This window comes from Lemur catta, chromosome 15 (assembly GCF_020740605.2).
Source record: "Lemur catta isolate mLemCat1 chromosome 15, mLemCat1.pri, whole genome shotgun sequence".
Lineage (NCBI taxonomy): Eukaryota > Metazoa > Chordata > Mammalia > Primates > Lemuridae > Lemur > Lemur catta.
Genome location: NC_059142.1, coordinates 9421059 through 9445601, shown reverse-complemented (window position 1 = coordinate 9445601; position 24543 = coordinate 9421059). Strand labels below are relative to the sequence as shown.

General features: G+C 48.8%; 1 protein-coding gene across 1 annotated transcript in view; it reads left to right on the top strand.

Annotated features, from left to right (window-relative positions):
• Positions 1-19212, top strand: part of GLP2R (glucagon like peptide 2 receptor) — a 54540-nt gene extending 35328 nt beyond the window's left edge. Inside the window, exons 10-13 of the mRNA XM_045525997.1 lie at positions 6378-6466; positions 12540-12678; positions 17635-17676; positions 18656-19212. Coding sequence (XP_045381953.1) covers positions 6378-6466; positions 12540-12678; positions 17635-17676; positions 18656-18991 — 606 coding nt within the window. The 3' untranslated portion in view covers positions 18992-19212. The remainder of the gene's footprint in view (positions 1-6377; positions 6467-12539; positions 12679-17634; positions 17677-18655) is intronic.
• The last annotated feature ends 5331 nt before the right edge of the window (positions 19213-24543 follow it).

Below are 24543 nucleotides of genomic sequence, written 5' to 3'. Positions count from 1 at the left end.
CTCCCAACTCCTTGGTGTGGTCATTGTCGTTCTCCGTCTACTCATCCAACTGTAAGCACCTTATGTTCTTTCTACTCAAACGGAGACATTCAAAGTTCTCCAAATCCACCATGTGTCTCGCTCCTCCTGTGCCTTTCCACATGCTGTCCTCCTGCCTGGAATGCCCATCTCATGGCCGCACGTCCACCTGGTGAATTCTCTTTCTCCTTGGAGATTGAGCCCTTTATTAATCTCTCTATGCTTCCAATTAAAGAAAGCCAACAGGTGGGCCTGGAAGGGAGCATTTCACAATCATCCTCAAGTCTGTGAAAGGTCTTAGAGAGGGCGTTGCTAAACTGTCGTTGTCTGTGCCTGCAGGGGCTTGGACAAGAGGAGATGGGCTTGAATAGAAATGGAAGAAGTTTCCCTTGGTCACAGGAAGAATATTTAACCATAAACTGGTAAAACACTGACATGAACCACAGAGAAAGGGTTTGGATTTTCCGACTCTATCAGTCTCCAAGAAGAGAATCTGTTCTGAACAACAGGGAGCTAAACCTTCCCAACCCCCACAGCTCTAGGATTCTATGACTCTGCACACTGGTTTCGGGGTTCCCAGAAGAGTGGAATTTATGTGTCCTACCAGACTTGAAGGGGAAAAGAAAGGGCATACAGTGAAGTGGAAGCAACCAGCTGGGAGTCAAGAGCCTGGGCTCTGCGACTGACCTGTGATGCGCCCTTTAGCCAAGCGAGTTGCCCTCTCTGGGCTCCTGTTTCCTCCTGTGTAAAATCAGAGAGGGACTAGACTAGTGGTTTTGAAACAAAGGTGATTCTGCCCCCGGGGGACATTTGGCCATGTCTGGAGACACTTTTAATTGTCACAAATTTTTAATTGTCACAAAATGGAGGTTGGGGAAGAGTGTTGCTACTGGCAGGTAGTGGGTGCAGCCAGGGACACTGCTCAAATTACTGCAATGCACAGAACAGACCTTAGAACAAGTAATTACCTGCCCCAGATATCAATAGTGCAGAGGTGGAGACACCCTGGGCTAGACAGTGGCTGCACATTAGAACAACCTGGGGAAGTTTAAAAAATACCCATCCTGGACTCCACCCAGACTGATGGAATCAAAACTTCTGCCACATAGAGCTTCCTTAGCACTGGACTCTCAGTTACCCACTGTTTTCCAGCACTGGTTGAGCACCCTCCCTGTGCTTGGCTTTGTGCTAGGTCCTCTCAGACTTTCTATCCTTGGGGAATTCAGAATGTCATAGTTATCATTCTGAGATGCATCAGACTATAGCTGAACCAATATCTACCTTCATGTTTGGTCATTAGACCAATTTTGCAGTTTTCCACTGATCTGAATAGACATAACCCCAACTCTGAAAGAGAATTCCTTAACCCACAACACAGAAGGAGCCTGGCCCCCTGAACGACTGCGTGGAGCAGAGCTCCCCCCACTGCTCTAGACTGTGACATAAGCAAAAAAGTAAACTTTTGTTGTGTTAAGGAAAAAAAAATTCTTTGAGCCCCACATATATTCTATTTAAAGTACCAAAAAGTAACATATTATAATAATCAAAATTGAGCTGGTAGCCCTTGGCATTTTAGGGTACTTACCAGTGTTTTTTTTTTTTTCGTCTTGGCCAAATTTGAGCCTGGGCCCTATTTCGGGGAACACGGAGCAGAAGCTTCATGGAGAGCAGAGCACTGGGGCCAAGGAGAGTCTCCTGCCCCAGATCCAGGCTCCCTGGTGAGCATTCCCGGTTCCCACGGTCAGGTCTCTCCTGGGGCTCCTCGGCTGGGCCTGCATTTGCGGATCAGCATCTGGCTTGGTGTGAACGTGTATCATTCTGGATTTCCTGATACCTCTGCAGACTTTATTGGCTGCTCTGTTGGTACAAGTTTTCCTTTGTTTCAGAAATGACCACAATGTGACAACCTAAAGAATCCAGATGTTCTTTGGGTCTTTCACTAGGCACAGAAGTTGGAAAATTACCACTTCTTTATTTGTATAAGACTTCACTACTTAGATTAACCTGTCACGGGGTGTACCTTTAGGGTTGAATCATATTGGAACATGCATATGTTTATAGCCTAGTCTCCCCTCTCCCCAGTAGAATATCAGTGAAGTCTTGATCAGTCCTTTTCAAGGGCAGCCTTACAAAATCATTACACTGTGCAAGGTCGTTCTATTCATACCCTGCTCCCTGCAGATAACAGACTGACCAGACTGAGCACCCAGTTGAATGGCTTTTTTGAGCCAACCAATTGAATGAACCATCTGTTGAATTTATGAAGTCATAAAGTCAAAAGCCTTCATTTATTTTTGTTAGATCTCTTTTGATAACTGCAGAACTTGGCAGAGCTGAGAAACTGGTGACATTAGTCTTCACTAGCCTTGTCCCTCCTTAGGTCCTCTGCCTCACCAGGGACTCAGAGGCTTTCTGCTGCTCCAGGCTTCCCGAGATATCTCCTCATTTCCCATACTCTCCTCTTCTGAAGAGTTATAGTGGGAATCTCCCTATACCCTGAGTTTTCCCACCCCATCAAAACTTACCTTTGCTGCACCCCATCACCAGCTTTCCATGGTGAAAGTAAGGCAGATAATTGGTAATTACTGAAGTCATCATTGTTGTAAAAATGAGTGAATGAATGAATGAATGAATGAAAGGGCTCCCTCCCTCGTTTCCTAGTCATTTCTTACCTCCTATGGGACACGTGCATTTCAGTAGGGCTCTTGGGGAGGGAGTGTTGGGACCCAAAGGAGTAGCTCTCAGAGTAGGCATGTTAGTCCACACGGCAAGCCAGAGGAGGAGGGGCTTTGGGGCCGATTCAAGAGTTTAAGGGTAGATGAAGCCTACCCCTGAGCTCTTGTCATGCTAGCAATCACCTCTGCCAACTTGTAGGCCCAGATCTGTGCACAGAAGCCAGGGTGCCAAAAAAGTGTCACCAAAACATCTGAGAATGCATCTGTACTCTCTAGAACCTAGAAGGGAGGCTTATATATTTGGGATCCTAAGTGCCTCGCATCTGGTCACAGAATCCTATAAAAGTTGGCTGGGTTCTTGAAAAATTTCTTCTCTCAGCCCCTTTCCTGCTCATGTACAAATGAAGAACTGTACCATCCAAATGTGATGGCTGACTCTTGTCTTCCTGGGAGCCCAGCCGAACAGAGGCGCCATGGTAACCGGGCTGGTGTGTCATCCCACAGCAGTGAGGAAGTGCTTCTTCCATATGGCCCATTAGCTGATGCCCATTTTCTCTTGTCTGGTCTCTGGAAGACACAAAGAACTGCAAATCAACATGCTTCTCATCTCATTACAACCCTTCATTTCCTAGGTGACAGTCCTAATTGAAATTAATTTGCTGAAATATGTGCCTTTCCCTGTTAAGCTTACTTTGTAAGAAAAATGCCTGTGTTCAACAAATCCCTAAGCCAAGGACACAACGTTTTCTTTTTATGATGAAAAGCAGATATCCCATTAAAAGGGATAAATTACTTGGTTACATTTAGTTTGTATTTAAAATTTTGTGTTACTAAATATTCTTTGGCCAAGAACCTCCATCATTCTTGCTGGTTTACAGATTGGATAAAGGGCTCCTCGCCTGAAACTAGGCTTTTGGCATTCGGCATTGACTCTCCCGAGGCCAATAAAGCAAGTAGTAACAGGTACATATTGGATTCTACAGCTCATGTTTCAATATGTAGCTAAAGAATTTTGTTTCTAGACTGGGACATTATTACTGTGCTGGCTCAGTAGCCCTAGAGACTTTATTCCGTTAATTGTAACGTGATCGCCCTCTCTGTTAACTCTTTCTCATTTGCATATGCAAGGGCATTTTTAGGTCTTTTCAACCTTAAAAACAGCTGAAACCCAAAACCTCTTCCAGCCCTGTAAATAAAAGTGGGGAGCCGGGCACAGTGGCTCATACCTGTAATCCCAGCACTTTGGGAGGCTGAGGCAGGAGGATCACTTGAGTTCAGGAGCTTGAGACCAACCTGGGCAACAATAGTGAGACCCTGTTTCTACAAAAAATAAAATAAAAATCAGCTGGGCATGGTGGTGTGTACCTGCAAGTCCCAGCTACTTGGGAGGCTGAGGCGGGAGGATCACTTGAGCCTAGGAGTTCGAGGCTGCAGTGAGCCAAGATCGTGCCACTGCACACCAGCCTGAGTGTCTGAGTGAGACTGTGTCTCTAAAAACAAAATTAAAAAAAAAAGCAAGGAGACATTATCTCCATTGTGTAGCCCTTGTCAGCTACTGTTCTGTCACTGTACTTCCCTTCACAGCCAAGCCTCTTGTTGTCTACACTGTCTCCTCTTCCCACTGCATTCACAGAACAAAGCTTTGGAATCCGGCCTGTGCTCTCACCTCTGCACTGCAGCTTCTCTTAGTGAGCTCCTTGTTGCTAAACGCAGTCTTGTTTAAATTCTGTGTAGCATTTAAACCTTGAAATTCTTCCTTTTGGGGGCTTCCAGGATGCCCCTTCTGTGTGGTTCATCCCAACTGCCCTATAGCTGTCCTTTCTTAACCACCCTTGCTCTCTCTTCCTTCGCCTTTCCCTTCGCCCCAGGACAATTCTGTCAACCCTCTCTCTCTCCTGGTCTACACGGTCTCCCTGGATAATAACCTCACCTGCTCCAACAGCTTCACGCTCTGGCTGGCGCCTCTCCGCTGAGGTCCAGACACAACATCTAACTGCTGTGGGACATCTCCTGTGTTCAGAACCACTGGACCCCTCGCCAGTGTCGCCTGCCCCCACTGCCCAACCTGCTCTTCCTCCTCCAGGTGTGTCCTCTCTTGGTGAACGGCACTGCCACACTTCAGATCTGCCAGGAAGCGCTGGGGGCATCTTTGACCTCACATCTAACCAGCAACAAAGATCGTTTGACTCAAACTGGATCGTTTCAAATATATCACTTCTCCGTCACTGGAGCATCAGGGCTGCTACTTGTGTTCACTTCTTAGTCTTCCTCCCCCAGGCACTCTGAAGCTACCTCCTGACCCCTCCTGCAGCCGTGCCCTCTCAAATCCATTCTCCACACCTGCTGCTAACATGATCTTTCTGAAATGCAGGGGTGCGAATCTGATCGGGTCACTTTCCTGCTTAAAATGCATCACCGGCTGTCCCTTGCTTTCAGAAGTGAATCCAGACTCTGTACGTAGCATGGCCTGCGGGAACTGGTCCTCCCTCCCTCTCCACTCTCATGTCTCACAAACCCTGTTCTCATTCTCCATGCGCTACCCACACTCGCCTGCTTGCTTTTCAACACCTCCAGGAGGCTCTTGATCTCTGCTGAGGTTGCAGCCAGGGCTGCAGCCAGCTGAAGGCTTGACTAGGGCAGGAAGGTCAGCCCCAGGGTGGCGAGTGGTGCTGGTTGTTGGCAGAAGGACTTAGTTCCCCCACGTGGGTCTCTCCACACGCTGCTTGGGTGTCGTTGCCACATGGTGGCCGGCTTCCCCTGGAGCGAGCAATCAGAGAGGCAGAGAGCACAGGGGGAAGCCATCCTTTTGAGGAGCTTGCCCAGAAGTCACATAGCATCACTTCCCCCATGCTCTTTCTATTAGACGCAGGTAAGTAAATGTAGCTCACCTTCACAGGGGGAGGTGGGTGGTATTAGGCTCTACCTTTGGAAAGGAGAAGCATCAAGGAATTTTCAGGCATATTTTAAATTTTCTACCAAGGCTGACAACGAAGGGCTGGATTTTCCCAGTGGATGACAGTCGTGGAAAGTATTCTAGGGAGTGGAGAACATATGCTGTCCAGTGAATTCCATGGCAGCAATAGGACCTCAGGTTAGACCCACATGGGGCTGGAGTTCGTAGAAGAGAGGCAGTGTGGGGTTCTGTTTAAGTGAAGGGAGGGTTGTGATCATATAATCTGGGCTTGATTACCAGCTCAGTCGCCATCTAGCTGTGCAACCTGGGAATTATACTTGTCTCCTAAGTGCCTGTCTTTCCTCATTGCATTATGGGAATAAAACCAGTTGTGGCTACCTCAGGGGGTGGGGGGTTATGAAGATTAAGTAAAATAGTGCACGGAAAGTTCTTAGCCCCAAGCATGGCATGGTAAGCAGTCAATAAATGTCAGTTAATATTAATGATAGTATTACTAATAATGATGTAAATGTCCATCTGCCTTTCTCAGATGGCTTTGGTAATGCGCCTCCCTGAGGCAGAAGAATAAACCAAATGACTTTCAGACTTTCAGTTCAGATGACGTTCAGGACAGCGAGATTACCATCAAGTGCTTACTCCCTGACCAGCGGACTGCCAGATTGCCCGTGGGTCACACGGACGAGGAACTGATGGTCAAGCCCAGGGCGACCTTGATATTCACAGCTGTGTAGAGTCCAGCACTTACTTACCCACATCTGCTTTTTTTCAAGGTCAATTTCTTCATCTTTGTGAAAATTCTCAAGCTGCTCATTTCTAAGCTCAAGGCCCATCAAATGTGCTTCCGAGATTACAAATACAGGTGAGTGGCCTGAGGTTGGTAGCAGCCGTCCGGAGTATTTTGTCTCCTGCTGGCTAATGTTCTGGGAAGGGTGGAACAAGGTTCATTGGTATGTTTGTCTCCTAAGTAAGGCTATGAGGGAGAGCCCGTCCAAAAACAGGTGTTACAGGATCGCCTATAACTTTTGCCCATGTGAGACTTTTGCCCACAATGAGGACCTTCTGACCCCATGAAAATGAAATAAGTGGTGAATAGTCAAGGGGACGCACATTCCCGCAGCAAGAAACTTCTAAGAATCCCCTAGAAATGGGAAAGGGAATCTTGTACGAAGGGAAGTTTGGCAGTTGCCTTCCTTGGGAAGGATTTGAAACAACAGGATTAAAGATATATTCATAACCCAGAAGAGAATATTTGGGTATTTTTGAGACCTTAAGAAATAAGACCATAAACTTTTAGAGTTCAAGGAAATACATTCTTCACAGTTACCCTTTCTTTGTGACTTGCCTTTGCTATGTCTCACCTTCTGTGATGACAGTAGTCCCCACTCACAGTACGTCAGATCACAGGTGTTTATTAGGCTGACATTCCTGTAAAAACAAATGAATGAATGAATGAATGAATGACAGATAAAGGGATCCCTCCCTCTTTTCCCAGTTATTTTGTACTTTCTATGCGGCATGCGCATTTCAGCAGGGCTCTCGTGGCGGGAGTGTGAGCCACAGAGCAGTGCTAAGGGTGGGCATGCTCGTCCCACAGCAGGCCAGAGGAGGCGGGCGTGAGTGACAGTGGCCCTAGCCCTGCTGCTCACCTTTTCTAAGGCTCGACTGAGGTGCTGGGAAGGTACTTTATCCATTTATCTGACCAGCAGTTAATGGATGGCTACAATATGCCCAGCCCTGTGCTTTGAACAAGGAGGATCCCACGTTCTACTTCCCTAAGGACGGGGATGTTGCTGTGGAGCTGGAGTCAGGAGGGAGGGTGCTGGCCATGACCCCAGACTCACCAACTGACCTTAGGCAAGTGGCTTGGCCACCTTGGCCTTCCTGGTGTGTAAAACGGGAGTGTCACGGCAGAACCGTCTCCTGCTTGTTACGAGGATTCAGGAGGTTGTAGATATGGGTGGCCCAGTCTGATCAGATGTGGTGAGCAGTGTTTGCTCAGGATCCAGACCCTCAAATCCTATCTTCCTAAAACCCTCCCTCCGTGAGGTCTAGAAGGCTAAACATACCCAGTTCAGGACTGGGCAGATATATACTGTAGTTGCTAGTTGGGGCTTTGCCCAAAACATTTTGCAGAAACCTCCAGCCCTGGGGAGCCAGCCTGGGCCCCAGGGAGCCGCACTGCCTCTCTTGGCGCCTCCAGTCGAGCCTCCAAGTGGCTAAGCAGCCTCCTTGGCCCCTTTCCCAAGGCTTGGCTTCTCTCACTGCTCTCTGGGGATGGAGTTCCAAGGCCTGCTCTAGTCCGTGCTGCTTGGGTCCACTCGGGGAATGCAGTCCTCCCGGTAACCAGCCGCTGGGAAAACCAGGGGACCCGAGAAACTGGACGGAAGCTAAGGCTTCTAGGAGACAAAAACAGGGAGCAGACGAATCCCAAGGGACTTGGAGCCTAAACCCTGTGCTTTGTGCCCCCAAAACCTACCCCTGGGACCTTCCCTGTGCCCAAACCCACAAGCCCCACAATAGTTTTCCATCATAAGCATCTCCTGAAAGACGGCCAAAGTATGGCCTGTGAGCCCCACTGCTGCGTATTCTGACTCAGTGAGTGTGGGGTGCACGTCTCACAGAGTCCCCCAGGGCACTCGCACACACAGCCAGAGTGGGGGACCAGTGATCAGACGCTCTAGTGAAATAACACACGGAACTTCCTGCTCGGGCCACGACGAATGTCATTGCGGCCTCAATATTCTATTTTCCAAGGTAGTGGTTTCCAAACTGTTCTAATCATGCATCTCTATCAGTCAGGAAGTTTTGAATATGTCCCTCATCGTATATATGCATGGTCTAATGAACACATATACATTATAAGATATCCCCAAAATAGAACATGTAAAACGATAGATAAAAATTAATATACATAGAACTTCTATTATCTTCCATTATTATATTTTCTTGCAATGTCAAATAGATTGCCTTGCACAGCCCTGGAGTGTGCCCACACAGCTGGGGGCCATCGACCTGGCGAAGGGTAAATCAAGGTACTGGGGAGACCCTCACGGCTGCACGATGACCCAGGATGGTGTTTTGCAGGGAGGAAGAGTCACCCTGCCTGACACTGGCAATCTGTCTGGAAACTCCTTTTTCCTCCCCCCTCCACCCCCCACCCTCCGCCGCCCTCCCCCATTCAAGGAGAAAGCTTGAAAAGAGGCGCCTGGGTGCATGGCCACCTGAAGGCCCCCCAAGGAGAGATGCCTCATCTTGGGGAGTTTGCCACCGCCTGGGGACCCATCTGTGTTCCTGAGTGGCTGAGACTTTGGAGGGCTGACTGACACCTCCAGAATTCACAAAAGGTGAATGTGTATAAACTATTCATTTTTCACGTCTGTGGAAGCTGAGGGCATTCCTTTCTGGTGCCCGCCTACCTAATCTTAACACCGAAAGACCCAGAAATCCAAAGAGGTCAATGTTGCTTGGTGTCGGTGTTGTCAAAGCAGAGAAGGATGCCCGAGAGGGTCCTGAAACGACCCCTGGCCCACCACACACCTACCTGTTGAGGAGGTTGGTTCCCAGAGCCAGTGCGCCCTCTGCAGGCCAGGGTGGGATAAGTGCTGAGAACGTCCTCGGCTTTTCCTGCCAGTTTGGCTGGCCGGTTCTGTTTACTTACTCTTTCTCCATGCAGCGTGCAGTACAGTTGATTGGCTTGTACTTACTAGCCAAAGGCAGGGACCTGTGTCTCAGGACATACCTAGGCCACTTTATTTTACTCCCTGAGCTGGTGAATCCTACAGTATCTATGAACTCACTTGCCCGTTTTGCTCTCGGAAAGCAGTGCTAATCCCCTCACTTCTGGGTCCTAGGAGGGTTGCTTACTGTCACCCCGATGGGCCATCAGCACCCCTCAGCTGCTCAGCTCACACTGCCCTCTTCCACGCAGGAAGGCTGCTCCTCTTCCTCGTCCCCCTCCATGTTTGTTTTCCCCTGAGGACCTCTGCTGGAGTGACGAGGAGGGGCGACGGGGCCCAGTGCATTTCGTCCAAACTCCAGTAGGTACAGGCGGCCTCCAGCAATCAGAGATTTTGAGACCTTTCAGAATGTAATGCTCATCTGGCCTCCCTCCAGGAATAGATTTTAGGAAAGTTTAGATCAAACACATTTAGGCCCTGCCAAAGAGGCAAGTTGCTAGGAGCCGAAAGACTTTCTAGAGTTTTAGCCCTCATCCCTGGGCTTCCATCATCAGGCGAGGGACCCAGTAAAGGCCCGTCTGTCTGGCTTGGAGAGAGAGAGGCCAGGCATGAAGGAGGAATGTCAAGGCTATAAACGGGGCAAGCGATGCCCTGCGTTCTCTGTCCCCTGTGGTCCTCAGCACCGAGGTGGCTCTTTCCCCCAGATAGATGGTCTTAGCTCTCCATGTGATACACGGGGCAGAACTCCTACTGCATTTACAAAGGAGAATCATTTCTTCACATGCTAAACCCCAGCCCTTTCTGAAAGGACTTTTTGGTGGGCAACGTAGAGGAGAAAAAGTTTTCCTCGATCCTTTAGGGCTCCTGGCTGGGCCTGAAAATCAAATAGGCAAAGACAGATTAATAGGAGAAAAAGCAAACAAATGTATTTTGTGAGTTATCTGTGACATAGGAGCCTTCATAAGGAAATGAAGACCCAAAGAAGCAGTCTTTCTTGTGTATTTTCATGCTAGGTTTGATGAAGAGTGGACATTCATGGAGAAATATCACTGGACAAAAGGGCTGTGAGCTAACGGTAACGAACTGGGGAAACTAGCAAGGCCTGTGTGTTCAGATTCTTCTGTGTCCCTGTGGCTTCAGAAATAAGGACATTCCTGCCCCCCAGGTTTAAGGAGGGCATCTTTCATGTGAGGGTCTTATGACCTGTTTGCTGGAGAGCTTCTTAGCATTTAAAGATGGCTCCAAAGCAAAAATCACTCTGTGATCTGGGCAAAAAGCTTTCTACGGGTCAAAGGTCACCCGTGGTTGCCACTCTGCAACCTCTGAGCCAGAGGGCTTTAAAAACACTCGTGGAGGCCGGGCGCGGTGGCTCACGCCTGTAATCCTAGCACTCTGGGAGGCCGAGGCGGGTGGATCGCTCGAGGTCAGGAGTTCGAGACCAGCCTGAGCAAGAGTGAGACCCCGTCTCTACTAAAAATAGAAAGAAATTATCTGGCCAACTAAAAATATATATACAAAAAAATTAGCCGGGCATGGTGGCTCATGCCTGTAGTCCCAGCTACTCGGGAGGCTGAGGCAGCAGGATCGCTTAAGCCCAGGAGTTTGAGGTTGCTGTGAGCTAGGCTGACGCCACGGCACTCACTCTAGCCCGGGTAACAAAGTGAGACTCTGTCTCAAAAAAAAAAAAAAAAATAAAAACACTCGTGGAAATACACAACCCTCTAAACAGTCTCTCGTTGGGAGCGTAGTACTGCTGCCTAGTGAAGTGACTCCCACATGGGTGGGGTGGGGGTGGGGTGAGAACCACACAACCAGGGCCCGCGACTCCACCTCCCCACCTCACTGGCCTCTCCTGACAGTCAAGGCTCTGGTCCGTGCAGCCGTGTGGCTGGGTGGGGTCCCTTCTTCGTGGTTTCCTGCTCTCCTCTTCCTGGCTTTAGATGCTTTCAGTGCGCAAAGGTGAGTTTTTCATTTGTCTGTTTTGCTGATCATATTGCATTGGAATGGCTCTCACAGACAGGATTCACAGTAAGCTCTTTCTCTTGGATAGAGTTAAACCTTCCTTAAGAAACTGCCCGTGAACTTCTGATGTTACCCTGTGTCTACATCTTTAACTCCTTGGGATTTGGGAGGAAACCTCCTCCTACTCTGGCCATTTATGAGAAATTATTTGGCCTAAAAAATCATTACAGTTAAGCTCCACTTTCTAATGTGTATAAGACAGTAGCTTTGTTTGTACACTGAATATGAGTCACCTTTGCTAATTGGTTAGTCTTGAATCAAGCAACTCACTGGTAAAGCTCAGTCACCCCCAAACCTGCTGCCTTTCAAAATCCCATGGGAGTTCCTTAAAAATTCCACATTCCTGAGACCAAACTTCCACAAGTTTGGATTCATGGAGTTGACACTGGAGCCCAGGAAGTGAAATATTTTTTTTAAAAAGCTCTGTAAGGAATTGTAATAGTCAGCCACATTTGGGAACCACCAGTTTGGAGCATTTGGGCCGCAGCTGTGCACTTTACACGTGGGTGGTACAAAGGAATGTTTGTGTTTTCACGTGTGTAGACTGTATACAACAGCGGACCTCTGTTGCCGCACTTTTTACGAGGAGGAGCTGTTTTTCATTTCCTGTAGCCCTTGCTGTCACCAGGGTTGAGGGGCAATGCGAGGGTTGACAGTGAAGCCCAGTGTGTGCAGTATGTAGGGCCTGGAGGTTAAATCAGAAACCCCACTTCCAGGCTCAGATTTGCTACTTAGTGTCTGTGTGACCCTGGGAAATTCCTTTTCTCTCCCTTCTGAGGGTGACATTGGAAGTATTGATGTTCAAAGTCCTGGGCAGAGAAAGGAATGGAGGCATCTGCTAGCCAGGCAACGGGACACTTGTCTGACCTGGTAGGGTTGGAGTGTCCCATGGTGGCAGCTACTTGCGTGGAAATCTATCCATCAGGCAAAACATTAAACTCTGCAGGCATCGATAGAGGATAATGGGACTCTATATGGAGGAATTCATTCATTTATTCATTCATTCATTCATTTCATGTTTCCTGAGCCTCTCCCATGCGTCAGGTGTCAGGATGCAGCAGTGAAGACCACAGTGGCCCTAAGCATTAAGTGTGTAGTTAGGGAGACCAACTGGAACATCAACAATTTATCAGTGTGATAAGAGCCACAATAAAGGTGTGCACAGAAGGGCAGGGAATGTGTTGCCTGTTCCCTGCATGGCCTTCACGACTGTTATTTGGTTATCTTTTACAGATTGGCAAAATCAACACTGGTCCTCATTCCTTTATTGGGTGTTCACGAGATTCTCTTCTCCTTCATCACTGATGATCAAGTTCAAGGATTTTCAAAACTTGTACGACTTTTCATTCAGTTGACATTGAGCTCCTTCCATGTAAGTAGGAGTCTGCAGCATGACACCTTGGCTTTGGAGAAAACAGGCTCAGCATTGAGAGAGCCGTGGATGACAATAGAGTTCTAGCACCAGCAGGCTTTATCAGTGAGGGCCCTTGGCGTTGGAAGGGCGTGCAGATGGGGAAGGGTTGCTCTGATCCTGCCAGCATGATTCGGTGACTAAGAAAGGAAAAGTGGTCGCTTCCCTGGGGTGTAATAGTTGATGTGACTCATGGTCCTACTAACTGTGAGTGTCAACTTGAAGCTTTTTATTAAGTGTCTATTTTTTCTGGGCTCGCTCCAGAGCATTGTGCAAAATGAGCTTTGTCTGTGCTTCAGGTGACAGGTACACAGAGCGCAGCACAACTCGGGTGGGCACTGGTGGGTCCAGACTGGGAGGTTCTTGAACCTTGACAGATGTGTGGGGGCTGAAACTAGCATCAAGAGGCCAGCTGTGGTTGCTACCTGGATACTTTCATCATCTATTGCTTAAAATGGTTGTCCATGCCTTAGTAGCTTAAAAAGGACATTTTTAAAAATTATTTCTCATGATTTTAAGAGTCAAGAATCTAGGTAGGCTCTAGTAGGGATGGCTCACCTCTGTGTCTGTGATGCCTCCTGGGCTGGAACTTCCCAAATGGCTTCTTCACCCACATGTCTGGTGCTGAAGGTGGGATGGCTCAGATGGCTGGGGCTGGCTTTATTTGGGTCAAAGTTCTGTGGCCTCATTTCTCACTATCAACTACCTACCTTCCATCCTTCCTTCCACCAGAGACACCAAGTTCCCTATATCTGAGTCTTAAAGCCACTGCCACGAGACAGGGTCAGGTGTGGAGATTTCGTGCACAGAGCAGAGAAAACGTGCCTGCCCACGGCATGCTCACCAACAGCCAAAGAGACAGAGCCTGGGGTGGAGACGTGGTCTGGGAAGTTGGACAGTGGTTGGTTTGTTTGGTTTTTTACCCTCTTAAATTCTTTGTGGCTTTGAACTGAGACAAGGGACTCATCAGTAATTTTTTTTTTAATATGAAAACATGTTTAAATTTATTTCAATCTTTTCAGGGATTTCAAAAGCTAAGATTTAGTAATTTGGAATTTTTATGTTGCTTGTCCTTAATCTTCTTTCAAAGGTAATCCCACATTAGAAAAAATAAAATAAAACAAAATGAAAGCAAAAACCTGCAGCTGTTATATCAGTGGTATTTGGTGGCCTTCTGTTCCCTGAGGGCATGATCAGCCAGTGTGAGCCCTTGATCACCTGACCTCACACACCCAAGGCCAGGTGAAGACCAGACATTCAGGTGGAGCTAAGTGAGGCAACATTCTGAGACAGAATGCCAGCCCGTCAGACTTCTCTGACATGGGAGGATGTTTTAGTCATCTATGGCTGTGTAACAAACCACCCCAAAGCTTCGTGGCTTAACACAATAACCATTTTACTATTTTTAATGATTCTGTGAGCTAGGTTGTCTGGGCTCAGTGTGGGTGGTCCTTTTGGTACATTTTTTGGCTGGGTCTACAAACATCTGAAGGCTCGATTGGGCTGGAACAGCCAAGATGGTTCATTCACATACCTAGACCTTGGTGGTAGCTGTTGGCCAGGACCTCAGCTAAGACTGTAGATCAGGGAGCCTCAGCTCTCCTCTGTGTGGCCTCTCCATGTATCTTGGGTATCTCATAGCAGGGCAGCTGGACTCTCAGGGCATTCCAAGAACAAATGTTCTAAGACGGAGAAAGTAGAAACTTCTAGTTCTCTCAAGGCATAGGCTCAGAAGTCCCAGAAGTCACTTCCATGACATTGTATTGGTAAAAAGAGTCACAAGGTCATCCCAGATTCAAAGGGAGGGAAAATAAGGTGCATTTTTTGATGTGAGCCTACAGGGAGAAGAGGAATCACTGGAGCCGTCTCTGGAGACAGCTACCACCATGGGTCATTTGTTCCTGCAGCAGCTAGAGCCCTGTTCACCACCTTGCATCACTGAGGAATATGACAAATCAGAGTGACTCTGCAGGGTGTTTTGTGCCAGGGAGCCAGAAAACATACTTAGAGGGCTTGTGTATGGGCAGGGACCTCCCACCCTCTGAATACCCCTGCACTGCTCCCTCCATCCTGCCAAGCAGAGGCGAGAATGTGGTGGGCAAATGTGTGGGGCACATTTGGTGGATTATATTAGGGAATCAGCAAGAATACACATTAGCCCTAAAGCTTCCTTCCCTTGCTGCTTTGGAGGGTCCTTCCCTCTTCCAAGTTCTTGCAGCTTGGACAGTTCCACCAGCCTCCTGCTGTTGCTGGAGCTTAGGAGACTGCCACGTGGTGGTGATATACAAAGTGAGAGGCGTGTGTTCTGTGGCCCCCTCCCTTCACGCTTGCTTAATCTAGAATGAGAACCAGGCTCTAGGATGTTCCTAAAACAGTGAAGCAAGAGCCTGAAGGAGGGAAAAGACACATTTGTCATGTGAAATCTTATTTTAGCCAACTTGTTTGTGAGAATCCTGGCATACTGAAAGGCTCTTCTGATATCATGTGCCCAGAGGCAAATATTATATCACCTGCCATGCCAGCTGCACAAGGCCGCTGTGAACCTCTGCTGAGACTGCATGTGTGGAAGCGGTTAACAGGGACCACCGTGGCCCTGTTTAGAAGCTCCAGCCATGAAATATCTGGTGTGTAAGAGAAGGGAAATTCCACACTCGTGGGCAGAATCCAATACTGGGTTGATGTCGAGACTGCCAGCATACGGATCCTGGCCTGGCTCCAGAAGGGACGTGCTGAACAAGGCTTATGTAAGGAAGAAGAGAAACACCTTCCCCAGGGACACCTGTCATTATCATCATGAGATGTTGGAGGTCCCTGCCACTGGGACATTCCCCCTTGAGTTAAAAATGTGTCCTTGCCTGTGAGTTCTGGCATTTTATGAGATTCTTCCCACCAGCACTCAGGTACCCAGAACACACACCCGACTCCGACATGTCAGACACATGGCCCCCCACTCCACAGACCCTCCATCAATTAGGGAAAGCCAGCGCATGTAGGTTGTCACGGTGACTGACGAATCAAGGAGCGTAGAAGTCTGGGGAAAACAATGGAAACAAACATTAACTGAAGCCTCTTTGATGCCAGACCTCTGGCAGCTAAGCAGTGAGTCCAGAAAAATGTTCCCGATTCAAGAGATTATTCTTTTATTGAAACTTCCCTGACGCAAATGCTTTGTAAATGAAAATGCCATAGAAAGGTGGCCTATTGTTCTCATTTTAACCCTTGTGTCCGTAATTCTAAATAACTAGGAAGAGAATAGAAAGGGAATTATGTTGTCATATCTGACATCGTACAAGGCAAGATTCTTTTATAGTGGTAAATGACAGAAACCCCATTCATTCATTCATTCACTCACTTATTCAACAAATATTTTTGAGCTCCTGTTTTGTGATGGGCGTGGTTTTAGGTGCTGGGGATCTGGCGTTGAAAAGACTGGATGAGGATGCTAGTCTTGTTGGGGGCGGGGGCTGGGGAGGAACAGAGAACAACCAGGTAGACAAATAGGTAACAATATAGCTCTGGTGGCATGAAGAATACAAAATAGAGTTCTGTGATGGTGACTGCTAACAAAAATTGGATGGTCTGGAAAGACCTCTTTTTGGTAATATTTGAGCTAAGGCCTGAATTTTGAGAAGCCAGGTAGGCAGAGACTGAGAAAGAATGGTCCAGAAACAGAAAGAGTGAAGGGACTCAGTGTCTCCTCCTGGTATTCATGCCCTTGTGTCCACCCCTCCCACAATGAATAGGGGTGACCTGTGACCATTAGGATACTGTGGACATGAAGGTGTGTGACTCTGTGAGGCTGGGTCATAAAAGGGGTTGCAGCTTCTGCCTCCCTCTCTTGAATCCCCCCCTCTCGGGGAAGCCAGCCGCCATGTCATGAGAACACTCAAGTCACTGGAGAGAGACCGTGGCCTCCCACCAACCACAGCCCCAGCTTGCCAGCCACGGGAGCTGCCTTGGAAGCAAGTCAAGTGGTCAGATGACTGCAGTTCCAACCAACATCTTGACGACAACATAAGAGTTACCTTGAGTTAGAACACCCAGCTAAGCCACTGCCAGATTCTTGGCCATAGAAAGTGTGTGAGATGATAAATCTTTATTGTTTTGATCCATGACATAATTACAGCAGTAGATGCCCAACACCTAAGCTTGACATGCTGGAGGAGGCCGGAAGGCCTGGGTGGCTGGAACAGAGTGGCTGAGGTCAAGCATGGTACAAGATGAAGCCAGTGATACAGGTGGGAGATGATCTATCATTTCTAAAGAAATATTCTCACAAGAGAAAGGGGTATTTGTTATCTTACATAACTGAAAATTTCAGGATCAGGCATAGCTGGATCCAGGCACTCAGAAAGTAGCATCAGAAATCTGTCTGTCACCATCTCTGGCCTCTGCTTTTCTCTGTGTTGGCTTCAGCCTCAGATGGCTCTCTCCATGTGATGGGGAAGATGCCCACTGGTATCTCTGGGCTTGCATCATCTATGCAGCTGGAAAACGCAGGGAAGAGAGTATAACTCTCTCCTCCCTCCCAGTGAAAAGAACTCTGCATGGGTCACAGGCCCATTTGGGCCGATTGTGGTGACGGCCATCCTAAAGCATGGGAACCACATGATTGACAGCCCTGCCCCACTAGAAGCTCAGGGAGTAGGGGAGGGTCAGATTCCAAAAGGAAGGATGCAAGTCAGACAAAAAAAAATTAGCCAGTGCTCACTATGGGCGAGTAGAAATGGGACAGTGGCCTTGCCCAGCACTTGTATAACTGAATGAATGACTAGCTCTAGTTAGGGTAAGCAGTGTAGTTGCCTCTTGTGGGGGCTCCTCCAACTGAGGCAGGCCCTTAGACTTTGCCAGTAACTCTCAGAGACACAGAGACATCCACTGCGTCAAATCTCATGCTTTGTCTTCTTTCTGTTCCAGGGATTCCTAGTGGCCTTGCAGTATGGCTTTGCCAATGGAGAGGTAAGATTTCCATGTTGCCATCCCGGCTTCCTGTGGTGGGGCTGGAATCCTGTGCCCTAGGGATGGTGCTGTGGGGAACGTGCAATGGCCAGCACATGTTGGGACACATTTGCACCATGAGCTGCCAGGAGAGAGAACAGGAGGCCGCTTAGATGAATGAGAAACGGTGTCAGGATGGGTGTAAGGAAGTTCAGATCCCAGCCCTGGCCCCACTGGAGATACAGGTATTCAAGTGTGGAGGAGGAAACAAGCTTGAACTTGGGAGTCCAAAAATCTGCATTCAAGCCTTGGCTTACCCACTTAGGAGCTCTGTGAGTTAGGCATGTCACCGTGCCTTGTTTAGCCTCAGTTTCCCTGTTGGTAAAATGGGAATTATAACCGTCCCTACCTCATCGTGTTGGCCCAGGCATGCCGAGCACTGGAGAGCTACGATTACTGTTATTATTAATATTACTGCACGGCCCCAACCAGCTCTCTGCTCCCCTTGGGAAATGCTTGAAGGGGGAGGGGCAGGGGGCAGGACAAATGTTTTCTCCCGTCTTTAGTGAGTTTCCAGCCTCCTTCCAACCTCCCCTACCCCGCTCCAGGTTTAGATTTTTTTTCTGTCTCCTCCCACTGGAATGTCAGCTTCCTGACCGCAAACCCTCTTCCGTCGCGCCCGCCGCCGCCACTTCTGTATCTTCACGCAGGGGCTCCTTATCCGCGGCAGGTTTCAGCTTAAATGCCACCTCGGCACGGTCCTTTCCTGACCTCCACATCTCCAGTTTTGTCTCCTTTCCACACTGTCCCGCTTGACGGTCCCTCAGCATCCACCATCTGATGTGCTTGTGTGTCTCTGTCTGCCTCTTTGTTAATCTCCTCCAGTTGGAAGGTAAATTTCCCAAGGGAAGCCCAGCGTGGCTGCTCGATGAATCTTTGCTGCATGGAGACATGACTAAATGACTCCAAGACGGTAACCCCGCCCCGTCTCTCCTGACAGGTGAAGGCCGAGCTTCGGAAGCACTGGGTCCGCTTCCTGCTGGCCCGTCACTCGGGCTGCAGAGCCTGTGGCCCGGGCAAGAACCTGCGGTTCCTGGGCAAAAGTCCCAAGAAGCTCTCGGAGGGAGGTGGCGCCGAGAAGCTTCGGAAGCTGCAGCCCTCACTCAACAGCGGGCAGCTCCTGCACCTGGCCATGAGGGGGCTGGGGGAGCTGGGAGCCCGGCCCCACCAGGGCCACACACCCTGGCCCCGGGCCAGCAGCCTGTCTGAGTACAGCGAGGGGGATGTCACCCTGGCCCACACCATGGAGGAGATTCTGGAAGAGAGTGAGATCTAGGCTGGAGCCCACTGCTCTGCCTCTGCTTCCGGGAACTTCTGAGAGGGCCAAGGAAGGAGGAGGCAGAGCAGGATGGATGTCACCGAGCTCAGAACTGTTGTCCTCCCGTTCACCAGACCACGTTGACAGGAAGTCTGTCTCAAGGTGCTTCGGGCTCTGTGTAAAAGAGGCTGTGTGACGCCCACGCCTTCTGCCTGGCCTTGTCACCCTAATAACGCCCTCCAGAATGGCCATGAGACCCTGGGGCCTGGCCTTAAATTCAAGGGAATGGGCCCCACCATAAGGAGAGAGGCCAGACAGTACCTCTTCCTTCCCCCCATGGCACGGGGTTTCCCGCGGGGGCTGGGTTTCGGTGCACACGCATCGCCTGGGAAGCTTGTTCAATGCAGAATCCTAGGCTGGTGGCCGGGATTCTAAGAGATGAGTCTGGGGTGAGGGCTGGGAATCGGAACTGTTTAACAAGCATCCCGGCTAATGCCAATGCAAGCCCAGCCTGGGAAACACGGGGCAGGGTGGGGCAGTCAGAGGTCCCCTCCCCCGGGGTGGCTGTGGCAGGGTAGAGGGAGAGGGGCTCTGCATTCCAGTCCTGCTGCGATGCACCTGCCCTCCTCGGACCGTGTGTAGCCTGCGTCACCCACCAGAACCGCACTCCTCTCCTGCCCCTCTGCTCTTCCTCTCCCGTCAAGCCCTGCCTCCCTTTCTCTGCCTCCGTCCTCTGTGCCGGGTCAGCAGAAGTTCTGTTTGATCTGTAACAACCCCATCCTTCCTGTGAGGATTGGCCCCAGCTCCCCGGAGACCCTCTAAATGTCATCCTGGGTCCTTTCCTCTCTTTCTGGCTCCATCTGCCTTTCTGAGCTTGGCTTCTACAAGCCTGATCTGCTCTGCCATTCCCATGGGGCAAGGAATGGCCCTGACATTTTTGGTTTGCCACCAATGTGTTGATGATGGTCACACCTTCTGCTCCAGGAGGTTTACCTACTACGCTCCCTGACCGGAGTCCCCGCTGAAAGAATTCTCCTCCCCAGACAGGAAAGGATGCCAGAAGCAGGTGGTAAAGCTATCTGGACACACCCAGGGTGGTACTGAGAGACCCAGGGCTCCACAGTGGCCGGGCCTGTGGGACTCGTCCTGCTGACGGGCAGTCTGCGTCGTGTGCCAGTCCCTGACCTGCGGAGGCTGAGGAGGGTCCGGGCTCAGTGACTAAAGCTGTAAGGCAAGAGGCTGAAGGAAGGACAAGGGAGGAACATCCTATGGAACAGCGTGTTAGTGCCCAGGACTGCCGCTTTCACAGTGTGGAAAATGCACGTGTATGTGGGTGGAGCATGTTGCCATGAGACTGAAAGCTACCTTATCCTCGGGGGCCGCTATGTCTCTCCTCAAAGAGGGCTGTCATATTTAGCAAATAAAAAACACACGATACTCGGTTGCATTTGAATTTCAGACAAGCAATCCTCTGTAAGTGTCTCCCATGGGACTTATTTTATGTGACATTTGAATTTAGTCACACGTCCTGTCTTTTCCTGGCATCTGTTTTCAAGGATGCTTTGCAGTGGGGCCGGGACAAGGGTGAGACAACTGAGGCTCTCACCTCTGAAAAACTCAGCAAGCAAAATAAATTATATTTCAATGCAATATTCTAAAAAGTCAAATCCACAAACTGCAGCCCACGCGTCATTCATAGAAATAAAATGTTACTGGAACTGGAGCCAGGATACGGGTGACGTGGGTGAGACCAGCTCGTACGAGGACAGGCTCCGAGCCTGGCTTCATCTGAAGTGTTGGTACTTTGTCCATCAGGCAGGGACATTAACTTTGATTTTTAAACAGTCACATTAAAATATTATTTATCTTGACCACGGGGCCTTTTGGTGCCCCTTACGTGTTGCCCCGTGGTGAGCGCCGCCCACCTTGGTGTGCAGGACGGAAACGAAGCAAAGGCGTTAGGCAAGTGCATAATGAATCAGAGACTTATTGTTTGGTGTCCAGATTATCCATAGTTCAGTCCCTAAAATATATGTCCTTCTAATTTTCCCTTTTCTGCAAATGCCCCTGCCCTGGCTCATCAGCCTGTGAGCCCCTAGAAACCTGGGGCCATCGCGTATTCTCGGCACATACCCGGCACGATGCCGGTTCAGACTAGGTGCTCTACACACAGTCCTCGAATGACACGGCACAGAAATGTCTCTTAGGAGCATTGGATGCTGCTGGGAGCAAGTGATCTGGGATCTTGCCCCTATTAGGCAAAACATGTTTCCCCTCTAAAGCATCTGTCAATACGTCCTCCACCTCTCTCTCCACACACTGCTTGCTCTTGTCCTGCTGATGATTAAAACAAGTTTATTTAATTTGATTTGCATTTTGTCAATTCTTTTACATTTGCTCCTCCCCGGAGCTGGAGTTCTCTCCCACCCCTGGAGAATCTGGCGCACTCTACCTGGCCGGAAATGGGAAAAGGGGCTGTGGCATTTAGCCAGGGTCCTGGGTGGTCCGTTGTCTTAAATTTGGTCTCAGGGGCCAGAGGAGTGGGCAAAGGGGAGGGGCCCGAAGCAGAGGTAAGAGGTGAAAAGGGTGGAAGGTGACCGTCTGACTGTTGCTCCTTTTCTAACCCACTTTCTGGATCATTCAGTGAGCTCGCTGCCTTGAAGGTCCGGCCTAGTGGTTCTCAATCCTGGCATTACAAGCCCCTGGGAAGCTTTATAAAAAGACCAATGGCTGCCTCTGACTCCAGAGATTCTGATTGAATTGGTCCAAATGGGCCTGGGAATTAGTATTTTTATCAGTTTCTGAGTGTTTTTCTAATACTGTGGCAAAAATTTACCACTTTAGCCATTTTTAAGTGTACAGTTCAGTGGTATGAAGTGCATTCACCTTGTTGTGCAACCATCTCTACTATCCATCTCCAGAACTCTTGTCATCTTCCTGAACTAAAACTCTGTACCCAGTAAACAACCACTTCCTTCCCCTCCCTCCCTCCAGCCCCCTGGGGAACCTCTGTTCTACTTTCTGTCTCTATTGATTTGCCGATTTTAGCTACATCTTATAAATGGAATCATACAGTATTTGTCCTTTTGTGATTGGCTTATTTCACTCAGCATAATGTCCTCAAGGGTCATCCATATTGTAGCATGCATCAGAATTTCCTTCCTTTTTGGGGCTGAAGAATATTCCGTTGTATGGAATATACCACTTTTGTTCATCCACCCATCCATCCTTAACACTGGAGATGTTTCTACCTTTTGGCTATTGTGAAGAATGCTGCTATGGATAAGGGCGTATAAATATGTTTGAGTTCCTGCTTTCAAATTTTTGAGTATACCTAGAAGTGGAACTGCTGAATCCCATGGTGATTCTATGTTTAACATTTTGAGGAACGTGGAAACTGTTTTCTGCAGCAGCTGCATGTTTTATACTCCCACCAGCAAGGCACGAAGGTTCCAATTCCTCCACGTCCTTGCCAACATTTATTTTCCATTTTTTTTGTTAATACAATAGCTGCCCTAATGGCTGTGAAATGGCATCTCATTGTGGTTTTGATGTGCATCTTTAAAGGACTGACGATACTGAGCATATTTTTAATGTGCTTGCCTATTGGCCATTTGTATGTCTTCTTTAGAAAAATGTCTATTCAAGTCTTTGCCCATTTCTAAAGCTGGGTCATTTTCTGTTGTTGTTGAGTTATGGGAGTTCTTTACATACTCTGGATATTCATCCCTTACCAGATATATTATTTGCAAATATTTTCTCCCATTCTGTTGATGGTCTTTTCGCTTTCCTGCTAGTACCCTATTATGTACAAAAGTTTTAGATTTTGATGAAGTCCAATTTATCTGTTTTTTTCTTTTGCTGCCTGTGCTTTTGGTGTCAAAGACCTTAGTATGTGACTAAGGTTGAGAGCACTAAATAAGGCAGAGGGAACAGAGGTGAAGCCTTCTCTGGAAACTGACATACCTTGCTGAAGTCCAAATAAAGTGAGCCTTTCACCTGCGCAGCAGTGAGAACTCAGAAATTCTTCCATAAGAACAGAGGCTGCCGATTCTCACCAGTCTCAGTCGTAGTCAGTGAGGTGCGGCTGGCCCAGTTTTGTGGTTTTTAAGGGGTGGTCTCCTTGCTGGAGCCTAAGACATGACTTTTCTGGGCTTGTCTGATAAGTTTGTGTAAACACCAGGGAATAGAAATTGGTGTGAAGTGGGCCGCAGCATTGTATCTGGCCCCACCTGGCTCCATGGACAGTGTCTGAGCTGGGTGATAGAAGAGAAACTGCTGACAAAAGCTCTTATAGAAGAGCTGTTTCTAGAACACATGCTACTCCCCAGGGGCCACTCTGACAGACTCTAACCTAGAAGGCTCCCCAGGAGACCAGCACACAACATGGGCGTGTCGGGAGCACTGGAGTCCTGCCTGTGGTTGGAATGTGGTGCCTGGGGGAGGCAATGGCACCTGGCACTAAGGGACCTACTGGTGAATCTCCTGGGGATGCTAAGAAGTGCCCAAGGGGCTGAGGTTCTATGTGAGCAGCTGGCAACAGGGGCCAGGGGAGGTTTGGATTATTATTCTTAAAGAGACCTGTTTCTGCCCCTGAGTTTACATGTCCATGAGGAAGCAGGAACTCAGAGACATGAAATGACTTCCCCAAGGTCTCTATAGTGGACATCTATTTTGAGAATTCACCCTTCTTATACTTACAGCACCCCAATTTTCTTCTTGGAAACCACACATCTCCCATTCTCAGTCCATAAAACTTGAATTGTCCTGACTCCATCCTCAGCTTCAGGGACGGGTGTAAAAATCTGCTTGGCCAAGGAGAGTGCTACGCCCTCCTGGCAGCAGACATCGGGGCAGGGATGGGCATGCCACCAATCAGAGGCAGCAAGAAGTGATCCTGACACTTTGCCTGGGACTCTTGACAGAAACGCATTTTCTGTTTTCTGCTGAAATTGGAACTGTGAAGTCAGCCTGGATCTGCTGGTGACCATCCTGCCAGCATGGGGAGGACCCGTCTGAGAATGGTGATGACAGCAGAAAGCAGAACCAGGAGATGGAAAAATGAACCCTGAGACATCGTTGGAGCTCCTGGATTAAGCCAGACCTGAAGCTAGCAATACTCCCAGAATTTGAGTTTATGAGAGCCAATCAATTTCTATTTGTGCCATAGCAGTTTGTGCTGGGTGTTCTGCCCTTTGCATCTGGAAGAGTCATGATGACATAGCTTATCATCACCTCGACCGCCTTCTCTTCCCTTCAGCCAAGCGGGACTTTACGCTGCTCCCTGCGTGTTTCCCACGGTGCCCCCTGTGTATTTCCCATGGTGCCATACAGCTGCATAGACAGGGGGTACAGGACCAGGTGGTCCATCCACCGTAAGCTAACAAAGGAGGTGCTAATTAGGTTCCTACTCTTTGATTCTCCATTGGCTACTAGACGCTCCAGAGACCCCATTTTTTATGCCTCTCATTGAACCACAGACCAACAAGGACCTTATCATACAGTGTCTGTCCTTTTAAACTCAAGTGACAATGATACCCTGACCTCAGAGAGATGTGAAAAGCCCCCAG